Source organism: Phodopus roborovskii, unplaced genomic scaffold (assembly GCF_943737965.1).
Source record: "Phodopus roborovskii unplaced genomic scaffold, PHOROB, whole genome shotgun sequence".
NCBI lineage: Eukaryota > Metazoa > Chordata > Mammalia > Rodentia > Cricetidae > Phodopus > Phodopus roborovskii.
This window is the reverse complement of record NW_026126541.1, coordinates 13,793,278-13,809,488: the sequence shown is the minus strand read 5'-3', so window position 1 is coordinate 13,809,488 and position 16,211 is coordinate 13,793,278. Positions and strand designations below refer to the sequence as shown.

Genomic DNA, 16,211 nt, shown 5'->3' with positions numbered 1-16,211 from the left:
CGCAAGCGCACCAAAGCGCTCTCCTACTGCGCAGGCGGTCTTGGGAGTGGCGGAAGGCCAGGGCGGGCTGGCATGAGACCCAGCAGGAGGGACAAGATCGCCCACGTGGCTGGCGGGAGCCTGTGGCCTGTGATTGGTTAGAAAAGGGGGAGTAGTATGAGGGGGAGGTCCCCGGCCTAGCCGCGGTACTCCAGTTCAACCTTCCAAGTCAGCTAACCTGGTGGGTGTCTCAGGGTGCATCCCTCTGGGACCAGGTAAGGGGCCCCAAGTGCAAGCCGGTTGCACGGCTACTCCCAGTCTCCGCGTCTCCGAAGGGAGCCTGCCTCTGCTCTGTTGGGGCTGCCAGGCACGAGTGCCGGACTTTCTTCTGCAGAAGCCGCGTGGCGGGTGGGACGGACCACAGCTCCAATGGACTCCTCGCTTCTGAGCCCCGTTGTCTTCGGGTGTCAGGCTCTGGGGTACCGGACTTATGGGCTGCGCCACTATCTCCTCAGTCTGGTTAGAATGCAGAATAGGTGGTTTCTGCTGGGTTCGGGGAGATCGGGAACCGGTCGCTAGCATCGAGGTTAGCTGACAGCTGGAGCTGTCTGGGGTCCACCGGATTTTGCTAAGCCACGCAAGGGCTACAGGATTTTTGGAAAGTTACCTTTGCCAATGTGCCAGGCCAGGTTCTCGACACTGGTACAATCTGCCTTAGTAGAAATTGTATTCTTTCTAGTGGAATCTTTATATACACAATTTATTTCCGTACAACTCCAGAAGTTAGTTATTGTAGGTGATAGAGTAGGGACACGAACTAACTTGTTAACAGTTTTACAGTGTTGCTTGTAAACACTGTGGCCCAGGTAAGTAGTGCCCTCTGCCTTCGGGCTTGTGCAGGGTAGGTAAGCCCTCTACCACTGAGCTACACTGCATTCCTCGCCCCAGATAAGTTTATACCAGTAAACAGAGTTTTTCTAACAGCTGATCCTCTCGATAGAGGTGGTACCTCTGGAAGTCGCTGATGTATGTGTACCTGTCACCTATGTCAAGTACACAGAGCATCGCCTGACACAAAGGAAGTGCTACATACTATTAACAGCTTTATCTGGATTTCCGGCATCTCCCCTCTTCCTACCAACCTGGTTAATATTGAAACAAAGATTTTTCTTGAATGGGTTTTCAGAGTTTTTTTTTTTTTATTGTTTGTATTTTGTTGTTTTGAGACACAGCCTCGCTACGTAAAACTCTGGCTGGCCCGGCTCTCACTGTAGACCACACTGCCCTTAAACCCCCACACCTGCCTGTTCCTGGTTCCTGGGTTTAAAGTGTGAACCCCGATGCCCTGCTAGCTTTCATGTATTAACCTGTTAAAAAACGGTTTATTTTGTGTATATGACTGTTTTGCCTTTTATGTGAGTGCACTGTGAGGCTAGGTGCCCTGAGCTGGAGTCAGTCACCTTGTGGATGCTGGAAACTGAATCCCTGTCCTTTGTGAGATCAAGTACTCTTGAAGTTTTTAAAAATATCAGAACATCTGCTACCTGCACACTTGCATCAGACCCTTGGAGAAAAAAGTCAATACTGAATTTTGACTAGAGTGGTGATTCAGGTGGTGTGGCATAGACCTTTAATCCCTGGCAGGTAAGGCTCTGAGTTCAAGGCCAGCCTGGTCTACAGAGTAAATTCCAGGTGGGTGGTTAGTTTAGAGAGCTCGCCTCCTGCCCCTCCCCCCTCAATCTATTGCTCTACTGCTCTTCCACATGGGTGGGCTCTTTTGTGAGAAAAGGCAGCTCAGATTTCCTTCTGGAGGTGTGGTATCTGGCATCACAGTTGCCTGGGAGTCAGACCAATGCCTGTAAGCATGGGTTTGGGCCTACTGGTTTAATTATTACTGTTCTCCAGCTTACTCCAGGCAATCTTAACAGTAGTAGTCCACTGTTTTAGTGGTCTTTGGTCTGGTCTTCTGGAGTTTTGAGCTGCCTAGATCTCCCAAGGCCTAGTGCCTGCTGGGTAAGTACTCTAGCTCAGAACTCTGCCTATGGTCTCTGTTCAGAACTTGGGTACCGCTGTTCAATAGAGTGTCAATCAGAGTTCCCTAGGAACCATCAGTACTATTCCACTTTATTTGTTTTCTTCTTCCTCTGTTCCTCTATTTCTCTCATAATTACCCTCTCATTTTTTGTTTTTGTTTTTTGAGACAGAGTTTCTTTGTGTAGCCCTGGCTATCCTGGAACTAGCTCTGTAGAGCCTCCGAACTCAAAGAGATTTGCCTGCCTCTGCCTCTCAAGTGCCAAGTGCTGGGATTAAAAGCATGGGCCAACCAGTGCCCGGCTGAGGAGGTTTTCATTGTGGAGCAGTGGTCAGAGGCATCTGGAAGAGTCCAGAGCAGGAAGAGAAAGTAGTAAACTCAACATGGCTGCCAGAATGGACTGGGCCACGAGAAGAGAGAGGAGAGAGAGGAAGACGAAGAGAGGACCAAGAGAGAGGGGTCAAGAGGGGGCTGGCTGAAACGGAGTGTTATTTAGGAATAAGAAGCTGAGGGACGAAAGGCCAGGAGCTGGAGTTGAGGGTAGGGGGCTGAGAAGAGCCGCTGCTACTGAGTGAGCCTGGAGGCCAGCAGACACTTTGGAACACTAATAGACACTACCGTTAGCCCTTTGTCCTGGGTTTCTTTTGGACCTGACACCCTGTCTGTGTGGAGGTCACAGGACAACTGGCAGAGTTTGTTTCCCCTTTCCACCGTGTAGTTCTGGAGAATGAACACAGGTGGTTAGGCTCAGTGCAAGTTAGGCGCCAACAGTCACCTCTGCCTCCTGGCTGCCAAGACCATGCATGTGCCCAGCGACCTCCTTTTCCTACCTCATATCTCCCTTGCCATGGCGAGATGCATTCTGTTGAACCATGAGCCAAAATACACTCCCTTGCCCCTGCAACTTTCATCATTTGTTTTGTCAGGGCAATAAGAAATTATCCAGTACCCAAAATTGTAAGGAGAAAGCCTGTTTCCATGTTAGACCTGATCACATGACTTGCAGGCCTTTGGTTTGTGGAGTAAACCTCTGAAAGCTCAGAGAAGCCAGCCGCTAGAGCTCTTACCTCTATACAATCCTCAGACTGAAAAGAGTCGGAGTTCCTGTCTCTTCCTAGGTTCCTCTCTCTGCCCAGCCATCTCATTTCCTCTCTGTCTGTCCAGACCTCTATGGTTAGCTAGTGGCTAGCTCTGCCCTCTGATCTTCAGGCAAGCTTTATTTGGTAGATTATAAACAAGAGGTCACCACAGCCGTTTAGTTGGGGTTTGGAACATAAGAAAGCAGAGAGATAAAATAAAGTTAAATTTAAAAATATTTGGGCTGGAGAGCTGGCACAGCGGTTAAGAGCACCAGCTGTTTTCCCAGAGGACCTGGGTTCAAATCCCAGCACCCACATGGCAGCTCACAACTGTCTGTAACTCCATTTCCAGGGGATCTGATACTTCATACCAATGCACATAAAATAAAGTTAAATTTAAGGAAGCGGAGAGAATGTACACTGTGGAAGTGTACCTTGTGAGCTTCCAGCAGGAACAAAGGCCCCCTGGGAACAGGGCTAGAAATCATTCATGTTCTGTTCTGGCAATTAGTCTGCATTCTGCTCATACCTGGAAAGCTTGAATGAGGCCAAACTAAAAGTAATAGACTAAGTTACTCTGAGACAACATCTAGTCTGTGGCTTGGTTACTGCTCACTGATCTTAGCGCTACAGTGAGAGAAAGCAGAACCCTATGAGAAACAGGGAAACAGGGTAAACCCGAGACAGTGCCATTCAAGAGAAACCCCTGCTCCTTTTCACTGGGTTAATAAAAAGGTTTGCCCTCCCAAGGCTCCACTTAGTGAGAAGGCAAACGCATTTGAAAGGAGAGAGCCCTGCTGTTTAAAACAACCACCTATGCCCTTGTTTCCCCAAGTGTGGCTGCCCAGGTGCATCAGAGGCCACAGCTGTGCTAGAAGGAGCCAGAGTACATCTTGGACTCAGACTGGAATTAGAATTGTCCTTGTAGATTCTCGAGCATCCAAAAGCAGGAGTAACAGGGCCATGCACACTTGCGACAAAGTTTTAGAGAGTGGCCGATGTCAGACAAGTATCTGGTGTGTCTCCTAGGGAAACTGTGCCCTGCTCTTTCCACAGATGCTTCGGGGTCCCACCCCTCAGCCGCTGTAGGTGAGGTGGGAAGGCTATAGGAGACTGGGCACCAGCCACTAACATGGACCCAGGAAACACTTGCCGGCAGTGGCTTAGTTTGATTACCATTCATAGGGGCCCCATAGATCATCACAGGGACGCCTAGGGTCTGTCGAAAGCAGGCAGTCTCCGACTGCCAGGGCCTCCGGGACAAACTTAGGGGCCAGCTCTCATCCTCCCTTCGTTCTTCAGTCTGCAGGTTGTGTGTGGGCAATATGGAGGCCGACCTGTCTGGCTTTAACATTGACGCGCCCCGCTGGGATCAGAGCACGTTCCTGGGGCGCGTGAAGCACTTTTTTAACATCACGGATCCTCGCACTGCCTTTGCATCAGAACAGGAGCTAGACTGGGCCAGGCTGGTGGTGGAGAAGAGCAGGTAAGTGAGTGAGTGGTCAGGGCAGGGGCTGGGGGGCCGCACAGCATCCTGGGCTCTCCAGGCGGGAGAAGCTAAGGGTGAAGGAGCTGGCAGAGGTCGCAGGGAGGAAGACGGGCCAGCCGGGAGACTAGGAGACACGGATCATCAAGTCAGGTGTTGTCATTGGGCGACAGGATGGGACTTGTGCCCCCTGGCACTCAGGTGGAGCAGCTACTGTACGCCAAGAAGCTGTATGACTCTGCTTTCCACCCTGACACCGGGGAGAAGATGAACATCATTGGGCGGATGTCCTTCCAGGTCCCCGGCGGCATGATCATCACAGGCTTCATGCTACAGTTCTACAGGTGAGTCCTGAGATGGAGGAGGGAGGGGCTCGGGCTAGTAGGGAACCACCTGTCAAAACAGCCCTCTTGATCAGTAACTTACCAGGTACTGGGCACTATGTTAAGTTCTTTGCATGAGTGCGCTTTTCACTCACAGCTGCCGTTTCCCTTTGTTAGATGGATGCTAGCAGCTAAGTAACGGTACATCACGACCACAGTCAGAGCTGCAGGAGCTGCTCCCGCCGGAACAGACCTAGTACTCAGAGGGCCGTCCGTCCTCAGCTTTTATTATTATTATTATTATTATTATTATTTTGAGCAGAGTCTCACTATGTTGCCCTGGCTGGCTATTCCAGGCCAAGGGCTCATCCCATCCAAAGCCTGCGGGTTTAAAAAAGAGTGAGGGTAGCGTAGGGAAAACTTCAGATGCTACGGGGCCTCGCACTCCCCAGGCCCGCTCTTTCATCTCTCCTGGCCTTCCCTGCTTGTAGGACAATGCCTGCAGTAATCTTCTGGCAGTGGGTGAACCAATCCTTCAACGCCTTAGTCAACTACACCAACAGGAATGCGGCTTCCCCAACATCAGTCAGGTAGGCTATCCTCTTCCTGTGCCGGAACAGCCCTCTACTCTTGGACTATCATTCCTTCCTGGGTGTGGCCTACTCTGGAGGTTGGCTGCACTACCGTTTCCCAGTGTTTGAAGTATTCAGACCAACTGAGAGTATCTTCTCCCCAGACTATTTTTAAATGTCCATTCACTTAACTATATTAGTCTTCTTTTGTTTTGATTTTGGTTTTTGAGACAGGGCTTCTCTGTGTAGCCCTGGCTGTGTTAGAACTCACCATGTAGACCAGACTGGCTTTGAACTCATAAAGACCCACCTGCATGTATGTGTGTGCACGGCACGCACACCTGGTGCCTGCAGAAGTCAGAAGAGGCCTTGGGTCCCCTGGAACTGGAGTAGTGGATGGTTGTGAGCTACCGTGTGTGCTCAGAACCAAACCTGGGTCCACTGCAGGAGCAGCACGTGTTCTTGGGCTTCAGACACAGCTCAGTAGTCAAGAGCGTGCACTGGGCTCCCAGGGCCCCCAGGTCTTAGTTCCTAGCACTTGTATCAGGGACTCCAGCTCCAAGGGCTTCTGACCTCTGGCCTCTATGGGCATGCATGCATGTACACACACGTAATTTTAAAATGAAAAACAAAAACCAAGTTGAGAGTAGTAGTTCACACCTTTAATCTCAGCACCCAGGAGACAGGGGCAGGGGGATCTCTGTGAGTTTCAGGCCAGCCTGGGCTACAGAGCGAGGCCCTGTCTCTAAAACAAAGGGGAAAAAAAGTGCTCCTAACCACTGAGACATCTCTTACATCTCCCCTGCCCCAGGGTTTACTTTTATTTGTGTGTGTGTTGTGTTTCTCTTCTCCGCATGTGTAAAGAAGCCTGCAGAAGCCAGAGCGGGAGTTAGATACCCTGGAGCTGGAGTTAGGTTATGAGTCATCCCGTGTGGGCGCTGAGAATGAAATAGAACAGGAGCCCGTCCTCACAGCCACCGAGCCATCTCGTCTCAGAATCGTCCTGAGGGTGTTTATGTGCCAGGCACGGTTTTAGAAGCTTGAGGTACCTGATGAGTGAAACAGCAGTCTTGTTTGAGATTTTTAAACAGGCTGGCAGGCAGACCTCTGTGAGTTCAAGGCCCGCTTGTTTTATATAACAGGTCCAAGGCTACATTCTGAGATCCTGTCTTAAAATCCACCAACCCAAACCCGCAGAGAAGTCTTCTAGCAAAACAGACATGGTGCACTCAGACTGCCATTCTGTTGTTAGGGAGATGAATACTGTTCATACAGGCCCCTTGGGAAGTTCCTTCTGTAGCGATGGCATCTGGCTGGGACTAGAACAGAAGGGTTGCCTTAGTTAGGGCTACTATTGCTTTGGTGAAACACCACCATGCCAAGTAACGTGGGGAGGAAAGGGTTTATTTCACTCTTGGTTTGATGTAACAGTTCATCAGCAGCCGCACTGAGGGTGGGAACCTGGAGACAGGGGCTGATGCAGAGCTATGGCGGGCGCTGCCTGCTGGCTTGCTCCCTCTGGTTTGCTCAGCAGTTTTCTTACAGAACCCAGGACCACCAGCCCAGGAGTGGCCGCACCCTCAGTGTGACCCCATTAGTGACCCCCATCAGTCACTAATTAAGAAAATAAAAACTGGGCAGTGGTGGCACATGACTTTAATCCCACTCGGAGGCAGAGGCAGACAAATGTCTGAGTTTGAGGCTAGCCTGGTCTACATAGTGAGTTTGAGGACTGTGTAGCCAGGGCTACACAGAGAAACCCTGTCAACAACAACAAAATCCTAAAGGATTGCCTACAGCCCAACTTTCGGAGACATTTTCTTCCTTCCCTCTCTCTCTCTTTCTGTGTCTCTGTTTTGTTTTTTTGAGACAGGGTCTCCCTGTGTAGCCCTGGCTGTCCTGGAACTTGCTCTGTAGATCAGGTTGGCCTGGAATTCAGAGATTCCCCTGCCCCTGCCTCCCGAGTGCTGAGATTACAGGTGTGAGCCACCACTGCCCGGCTGGAGGCATTTCCTTAACTGAGGCTCCCTTCTCTCAGATGACTTTACCTTGTGTCAAGTTGACAGAAAACTGTCCAGCGTAAGGATCCATGCATGTAGGAGCCCAGCAGTGTTCTATAGACAGAGCAGCTGTGTGCGCTGGCTGAGGCAGGAAGAATTGTGATGCTTAAGATACTGAAAGAGGGAGGGCCAAGGGTACCAGGCATTGAGTGATGGAGATAGGGAATTGGAGATGGTTCTAGAGGCAAACCATAGGCCCCAAAGCCCCATTACTAGAGTTTCTCACGGAAGCCCCTGGCCTCGCTTCAGCCACTGTGGACAATACTCCCAACACCTATGCATCCATCCATCTGACATTCCTCTTCCACCAGGCAGATGGCCCTCTCCTACTTCACAGCTACCACCACGGCAGTGGCCACAGCAGTGGGCATGAATATGTGGACAAAGGTATGTATGTCTGGAGCCGCTGTGGGCACATTGGCCACCAGAGGGCAGCAAAGTTCTAGAGAAAGCAGCTCTCTTGGCTCATTCTAGGAGTTTGAGGATCCTAGAGTGAATGTCTGGACTTGTTGTGTTCGTAGCGATGTTTGCTCGCTTCTTTTCCTGTGTAATCTAAAGCCTTTTCTACCCCCACCTTCACATGAGCTTGAATAACTTCCATTGTTCCCTGCCTCCAACAGACAGCTCCGCCCTTGGTGGGCCGATGGGTGCCCTTTGCCGCTGTGGCTGCCGCTAACTGTGTCAATATCCCAATGATGCGACAGCAGTGAGTACAGGGAGCCTTGCTCTTCTCCACCACAGGGTTAGCAGGGAAGCGAAGGCAATGAGCCTCTAGCTTGCTGGGACTGGGGCAGGATGGAGAAGACCAATGGGCCCAGCCTCGGCAAGGCGCTCAAGCGCTGACATCCCAAAGAATGGAGGGAGATTTAAACATAGTGTGTCCTGTGTTAAGTGAGATGCATTGAGCATGGACATAAAGACCAGACAATTTTTAATGGGAGTGCTAGGGCTTGAACCCAGTGCCTCAGGCATGCTAGGCAAGCAGTCTATCCCCAAAGCTACATCCCTAGCTTAGACCCTGTAAGAGCTGTGAACTTCCCAAACGTAGGCTGCCTTAATCGAAGAGAAGTGACAGAGCAGAGCATCTAGAACAGCATCCAGGTGCTCAGAGAAGCTGGAGAGGAGGCAGCGTGCCCAGGTGCCCGGCTAAGCACTCCTCAAAGGGGAATGCAGAAACTGATTCTATCTTACAGTTTTATTTATTTATGTATTAAGATTTGTTCGTTTATTACATATACAGTGTGCTGTCTGCATGTGTTCCTGCAGGCCAGAAGAGGGCACCAGATCTCATTACAGATGGTTGTGAACCATCATGTGGTTGCTGGGAATTGAACTCGGGACCTCTGAAATAGCAGCCAGTGCTCTTAACCACTGAGCCATCTCTCCAGCCCCTGTTGGTCTTCTTTCAGAGTTTTGTTTGTTCAGAGAAGGACTCACTTCATATCCTTGGCTGACTTGGGAACTCACTATGTAAATCAAACTGGGCTTGAATTTACAGTGATCCACCTACCTCTGCCGCCACCGTCTGGCGGTGTATGTGTATGTGGGTGTGGGTGTGTGCATGTGAGTGCAGGTGTCCACAGAGACTGGACTCAGTGGACCAAACTCCCCTGGAGCCATAGGCAGGCGGTAGCTGCCTGATGTGGGTGCTGGGAATTGAACTTGGCTCCTCTGCAAGAACAGTAAGTGCTCTTAACCTCTGGGCCATCTCTCCAGTGCTAGTTTTGCTCTTTTGAGACAGGGTCTCACTGAGTGGTTCTGGTTGGCCCAGAGCTCACTGTTAGGCCAGGCTGCCCTTGAGCTCGCGCTGATCTCCTGCCTCTGCCTCTCGAGTGCTGTTGTGGGTTATAGGAATGGCTTCTTCTCTCTCTTGGCCAGCCTGGGTACTGAGCCCAGAGGCTGGTGCACACCAGCCAGGGGTGGCTAGGAGCCGCCTCCCCAGCCAGTTTCTGTTTCTTTGTTTTATCCTTTTGTGTTTTTCTAGAATAAAAGTGACAAAAGGACTGGTTCTCTTTGACACCACTGCCATCGTTGTCTGTATCTCCAGCCACCGTCTGTTGGCAGATGGAGGTTTACCACAGCAGCCCCCGGAGAAAGAGCTTGCAGAATTGTGCACGCACATCCTTCCACTGTTTGGGCAGTGGATACTAAGTCAGGCACCCGACTCAGAACTTGGCTAGTAGCTCAATCAATTCTTCTTTTTTTTTTTAAATTTAGTTATTATGTATACAATGTTCTGCCTGCACTTATGCCTCAGGCCGGAAGAGGGCGCCCTTCTCATTACAGATGGCTGTGAGCCACCTTGTGGTTTCTGGGGATTGAACTCAGGACCTCTGGAAGAGCAGCCAGTGTTAACCTCTGAGCCGTCTCTCCAGCCCCCTCATTCAGTTCTTACTAAGTGCCATGAAGTAGGTGCCTCTCATTCCCCACTAGGGAAAGCTGAAGCTTTGGAAAGGTAAAAGACCACCATCAAGGTCACACACTTGTACAGCTTCAGGAGTCCACCAAGGCACTGGGGACAGGGCCTGGCTTTCTTGGCTGCTGCTCAGGGTCACCTCTGAGGTACCATTCATTGCTGTGAAGAAGGGAGGCCGACGAGCCAGGCTGTGGGAGCATCTAGAGCATCGGTCTCTTATGCCAGGTAGATTCCCAGCCCCTGCTTGCTGAAGTCTGGACTCTTCTCTTTGCCTAGGGAGCTCATCCAGGGCATCTGTGTGAAGGACAAGGATCAAAACGAGCTTGGCCATTCTCAGGTAAGCAGAGGAGAGACATCCCCTTCAGACCCTGTCCCCTCTAGGTGGGGTCACATGTGACCTGGGTGCCATTATGGGTTTGAGAAGTCTTCCTAGGCCCACCCTCATTTTCTCCTAAATTCCCCCACATCCTTGTTCACAACAGGCTTTCAGTATCATTTCAGATGGGAGGGCTGGGTAAGGACATGCCTCCTGGTGGGGTCATCCCATCCCACCCCTTTACCTGCTCCGACTTGGCCATGAACCCCGATTTACCTCTTTAGTATAGCCCATCCCACCTGATAAGTGCTTCCTGGCATCTCTTCTCTGTCCTCAGAGAGCTGCAGCTGTGGGCATCACCCAAGTGGTTATTTCTCGGATCACGATGGCAGCACCTGGCATGGGTAAGATGGGAGACACCTTCTAGGAGGGGACCTTGAGTATCCGGCAGAGGGATGTGGATACCTTCTCAAGCTGTTTTCCCTGATAGCTGAAAGCTTTGTTCTTAGAATACCAGTTTGCCGGGCCATGGTGGTACAAGCCTTTAATCCCAGCACTTGGGAGGCAGAGGCAGGAGGGTCTCTGAGTTCAAGGCCAGCCTGGTCTACAGAGCAAATTCCAGGACAGGGTCCAAAGTCACAGAGGAACCCTGTCTCAGAACAAAACAACAATAGTAACAAATATATGTATTATTGTAGCATTTAGCTGATATCCAGGAAACAGCAGTGGGGTCCCTGGGAGACGTGGTAGATGGTAGAAGCAGCCCCCCACCCCACCCGGTTTCCAGCAGGGGCCTGTTGCAGAGTAGGATACATGTTTGCACAAGCCTGCAAGCCAGTTTGCATTTTGAGAAGGATGCTTTGGTTCTGGGCCCTGTGTGTGTGTGTCTGCCTTCTGTGGCTGGTAAACACATTTCCGGGAGACTGGGGGAGGCTAGGAAGCAGTACCTGTACATGCACACGCACACACACACACACACACACACACACACACACACACACACACCCCATCTGTGAGACTGGGGGAGGCTGGGAAGCAGTACCTGTACACGCACACGCACACACACATACACACACACACACACACACACACACACACCATCTGTGATGTGACGAGAGTCCAGTTTCTCTGTCTCTTCCAGTCTTGTTACCGGTCATCATGGAGCGGCTGGAGAGACTGCGTCTGATGAAGGTAGGAGGGTTCTCTCTGCCTAGAGAGAGCCCCAGAAACTGCCCTCCCTCCCTTCCCCATAGCCACCACCCTGGATCTTACTCCAGTAGAGCCCGTACCCACCTCTTCCGGCCCGTTTCAGATATGAGAACGGCTCCCTGACCTTCCTGCAGAGAGCCAGGAGAACCCCTTCCCCCTGCCAGGGCAGCAGGTCCCAGCCTCAGGCTGGTAGCTGGTGGGGTAGGGGCAGGGTCTGCAGTAGTGTCTGAGTCCTTTTCTTGTTTTGTGCAGAGACTCAGAGTGCTGCATGCCCCGCTGCAGGTCCTACTGTGTGGCTGCTTGTGAGTATGTTGTTTAGGTGTTTTGGGGTCTGCTAGCTGGCTGGAGCACCCAGGACCTGTCTTCAAAAATGGCCAGGCTGAGCCAGTGGCTCCTGTCATATCCTAGCACCCAGATGGCCAAGCTGGAGTTCTCCCAGGTCTCCCAGGTCTCCTGAGGTTCTGCCTCAGGTCTAGAGCAGTTTTAGAGAAGAAACAAGGATGAGGAGGCAGAGGCTGGTTGGGGCTGTTTGACATCCCAGCCTGGCATACAGGAAAAATGGCACATCATGCCAGTGTCCTTAGGGACGTGGGCATTGACCAGTGTGCCGTTAAAGATGCCCTCCTGGTGATGGTCCCTTTCCCTGAGTGACACAGGTGGCTGTGACCTTGGAGTCTGTAGTTTACCACTCTCAGTGGTAAACCATTCCAGTACTGGAATGTGGGTGTGAAATGGATGGGGGTTGGAGTGAGGGGGAGGGACACTGATTTTTGTCACCAAGTCAAGATGAGTTTTCTAGACAACAGCTCAGTGGTAGAGTGCTTTCCTAGTGTGTATAAGACCCTGAGTTCAATTCCCAACAGGTATGTCATCCCAGTAGAGGTCGGAGCAGGAGGATCAGGGTTCAAAACCAGCCTCAGCCTCAGCCTGCCCCTGGCCCACAGCCTAACCCTGTCTTAAAAACAAAACAGGATGTAGAGAAGGCAGAAGGAAGGCAGGCCACTGTATGGGTGTGGCCAGGCCTCGGGAACATGTCCCTGATGCTTTTCTCCTTCCTTACAGCCTCCTCTTCATGGTACCAGTAGCATGTGGGCTCTTCCCTCAGGAATGGTATCAGCCGTTTGTTGCCTGTTTTGCTGTATCGAACACTCTGCTGCTGCTCTCGTGCTGACCTGCCGAGGAAAGGGTGGACAGGAAAGTAGATGTTCCTAAGGACAGGTGCCTAGCCACCTAGCCGCTGGCCTTTTAAGGCTGGGTGCGTGACGCACCAGCCAGGTCTCTCGGGGTGGGGGAGAAGCCTCGACCCAGTGCCCAGAGATGGCGGCGGTGGTAGCGGTGGGGCAACAGGGGACTTCTTGTCCTGCTGGGTGAGTGTTCGGGACGTCACTTCTGGCTGGATCTGGTCTTTAAGGTTGACCGAGGTGCTTATTCTGCTGCTTCTGCCTCCTGTTGGGGTCGGTGCACGGCCGAGCATGTGGCAGCTTCCTCTGTGTCCCTGGAAGGGAGGGTGGGAGTAGAGATGAGGGCAAAAGGACAGTCTGGGGTCAGCTGGTTCCAGGAGACAGGTGTAGCTGGTGTAGGACCTGAGCTGTCGCAGTTTCGATCTCTGTGTGGGTTCATTGGCCACCTGCCAGTCACCTCCCGTGTCCCGAGCACTGGGCTTTCAAACTTATGGAAACGACAGACGTTTAAGCTAAGAACTTTAGATAGAAGGATGTAGAGGCAAAATGGAACATTTATTCTGACACATAGGCCAATAATAATTTTGGCTGGAAAAATCAGGAATTAGGTGAGTGTATAGTTTGAACTGCAGCCCCACACTGGTGGTAGGGCATGGGGCTAAAGCAGGAGGATCAAGAGTTCAAGGCCAGCCTGGAACATATAGACCCAGTTTTTTCCTAACAATTCCTGTCTCAAAAAACATAAGAAAAGGTCTGGGAGATGACTCACTTGGCAAAGTGCTGGCTATGCAAGCCAAGCCCTCTGGAAGTCATCTCTCCAGCCCCCAACCCCAACCCCCCTTTTTTAGTGGAAAGCAGAAAAAAAAAAATTTAGTGTGGTCACATCAGGAGGAGCGACGAAAATCCCCCAAGTCTGTCTTTGGGGTCCTGGGTTCTGAAATGAGAGAAGAGTTTACAGGGCCAAGGATATGCACCTCTCAGCAGTCCTGGTCTCGTCCCGTAGAACTGTGTGAGATCTCTTTCAGGGAGACAGGTTCCCTGGGAGGGGAAGGACTTATTTGGCTTGTGTGTCTGTGTCAAGGCTGAGCAGGAACTCAAACAGGAGACTGAACTGGAAGCCATGGCGGCATGGTGTTTGCTGGCTCTTTTACACAGGCTCATGCTTAGCTTCTCATAGAGCCTGAGGCCACCTGCCCAGGGAATGGCGCCACCCACAGTGGCCCAGGTGCTCCCGCATTCAACAATGAAGACATTACTCACAGACCAACTTGATACAGTTACTCAAGTGAGACCCTCTCTTCAGGTGATTGTAGACTGTGTCAAGTTACCAGTTAACGCTAGTGAGGATGGGCTTCCTAGAAGTGACATCATATGGAATGGGCTTTTTCCTCAAGGCACATCGCTGGTTGTCTTGGGCAATAGCATCCTCATAACCCCCTTTTGGTTTCCTTTTCAGCAAATTACCAGTTTCTTATCTAGAACCAGAGCTGCAGGACACCATCAAGGCCAAGTATGGAGAACAAGTCCTCTTTGCCTACTTTAACAAGGGTCTCTAAGTGCTCCATGTCTGCAAGGACCAATCCACGCCCTGCACGGACCAGTTTTTCGCTGGCAGCTGTGCATACCTGTGTTCACGTTCATTCCTCTTTGCAGTAAGGTCTGAAAGCCAGGCTGGATTGGGAAGTAGAGTGGGTGGGTGGGAAATGACTCCTGTTTCCATGTAAACAGCCTTTGTTTTGGACTCTAGAGGGCAAAAACTCAAAAGGTGATCAAGGTGGCTGGGGATGTGGCATCCACAAAGCCCTGGATTCAGTCCTTGGCACCATGCGATTCAGGCATGGCTGTGTATGGAGAGGGGAGGTGGAGGCAGGAGGATTACACGTTTGAAGTCAGCCTTAGGTACACGGGGAATTTGAGGCCCGCCTGAATTAGAGATAGTGTCTCAAAAAAGTAGGAGGAGAACAAGGACGGAACTACAATGTCTTCTTCGTCCTGGACCCCTGACCTTTGGGACCAGACCCTGAGGCCATCTCAGCAGACGCTGCTGGTATCAGTTTGGGGTAATTAGAAAACTGTGATTCTTTTCCAGTCAGGACCGTGGATGTATTAAGTCCCCTCCTCTTTCCTCCCACTTCCTCCTTCCCAAGCAAGGGAAGTGTTTACCTGCGTGATTCTTGAAAGGCTTTTCATCATTTTACCTTTATTATTACCAATATTTTCTTATTTGGTTTTTTTGAGACAGGGTTTTTCTGTGTAGTCCTGGCCACCCTGGAACTCACGCTGTAGACCAGGCTGGCCTCGAACTCACAGAGTTCCACCTGCCTCTACCGCCCAGGTGCTGGGGTTATAGGTGTGCATCACTACTGCCAAGCTATCATTTTATTTTTATTTTATGTGTATGGGTGTTTGGCCTTCATGTGTGTCCCTCTGCACACAGCATCCACAGAGGTCAGAAGAGGGTGTCTGGTCCTTTGGGATTGGAGCCATCACGTGGGTGCTGGGGTGCTGGTAAGCAAAGCCAGGTCCTCTGGAAGAGCAGCTACTGCTCTTACTTACTGAGCCATCTCTACAGCTCCTATTCAGGAACAGAAGAGGGACCAGTCAGTATCCCCTTGCGGACTCATCCCTACCATTCCCATTGTAACCCTACTGGGATGCCTCCTTGGGAATGCTGCTAGACTTGAGTGTGTCAGTCACTGAGAGTTATTTGTTCTTAAAAAGGACAAAAAACTGGACAAATAGTTCCTTTCCTCAGGTGAGTAGGACAAACACCCGAGACTGGCGTGTGCTCAGAGGAAAGGATGCTGTACTTGGCCATCTGAGCACAATTCAACCAGGACCAAAGAGCCTTAAGCATGCCCAGGCAAACGCCATTCCACCAAAGTTATGTGGGGCATCAAGTTCTAGCCCTTTGCCAACGACTGTCTTAAAGTCGTGTCTAGATCCACTTCTGGGACCCTTACTCTGAGAGAAGGACTTTGTCCTGTCTTAAAGTCGTGTCTAGATCCACTTCTGGGACCCTTACTCTGAGAGAAGGACTTTGTCCTGTCTTAAAGTCGTGTCTAGATCCACTTCTGGACCCTTACTCTGAGAGAAGGCCTTTGTCCTGTCTTAAAGTCGTGTCTAGATCCACTTCTGGGACCCTTACTCTGAGAGAAGGCCTTTGCTCTGTCTTAAAGTCGTGTCTAGATCCACTTCTGGACCCTTACTCTGAGAGAAGGCCTTTGTCCTGTCTTAAAGTCGTGTCTAGATCCACTTCTGGACCCTTACTCTGAGAGAAGGCTCTAGTCTCATTGCTAGTTCCCTCACTGACTGAAGGCACCCGACACACATTTTAACGGGAATGATTTCCTGGTGGCCTCCCTGCCTGAGCCCATTAGGTTAAATACCAAAGAAAGCCTGGTGAGTACTGATAGAACAGGGGAGCTGGGCTTGCACACCTCAGAGGGAAGCATTGAGGATCCAAGAGCCTAAAGAGAGCAGCAGCAAAGCGCTGCGTTAGCCCCTGTCTTGTTCCGTGAGCTCCCTGGGGGCTGTGGCTCACCTGGGGTCAGTGTG

At 51.1% G+C, this 16,211-nt stretch overlaps 1 protein-coding gene across 2 annotated transcripts; it reads left to right on the top strand.

The window, feature by feature from the left end:
• The first annotated feature begins 55 nt into the window (after positions 1 to 55).
• Positions 56 to 14,367, top strand: Sfxn2 (sideroflexin 2). Of its 2 annotated transcripts, XM_051199691.1 has the most exons (12): positions 56 to 254; positions 4,393 to 4,576; positions 4,750 to 4,920; positions 5,391 to 5,489; positions 7,843 to 7,918; positions 8,152 to 8,237; positions 10,224 to 10,284; positions 10,601 to 10,667; positions 11,405 to 11,454; positions 11,725 to 11,774; positions 12,535 to 12,582; positions 14,110 to 14,367. In XM_051199691.1, the coding sequence occupies exons 2-12, from the start codon at positions 4,416 to 4,418 to the stop codon at positions 14,207 to 14,209; spliced, it is 969 nt and encodes a 322-aa protein (XP_051055648.1). In that variant the 5' UTR covers positions 56 to 254; positions 4,393 to 4,415; the 3' UTR covers positions 14,210 to 14,367. The 2 variants fall into 2 exon arrangements, with proteins under 2 accessions (XP_051055648.1, XP_051055649.1); XM_051199692.1 differs by lacking the exon at positions 8,152 to 8,237.
• The last annotated feature ends 1,844 nt before the right edge of the window (positions 14,368 to 16,211 follow it).

Excerpts from the sequence above, each read along its gene's own strand:
- Sfxn2 (XM_051199691.1), top strand. The coding sequence starts at position 4,416 with ATGGAGGCCGACCTGTCTGGCTTTAACATTGACGCGCCCCGCTGGGAT. Across the intron at positions 4,921-5,390 it reads TTCATGCTACAGTTCTACAG|GACAATGCCTGCAGTAATCT; the intron begins GTGAGTCCTGAG and ends CCCTGCTTGTAG. Across the intron at positions 8,238-10,223 it reads ATCCCAATGATGCGACAGCA|GGAGCTCATCCAGGGCATCT; the intron begins GTGAGTACAGGG and ends CTCTTTGCCTAG.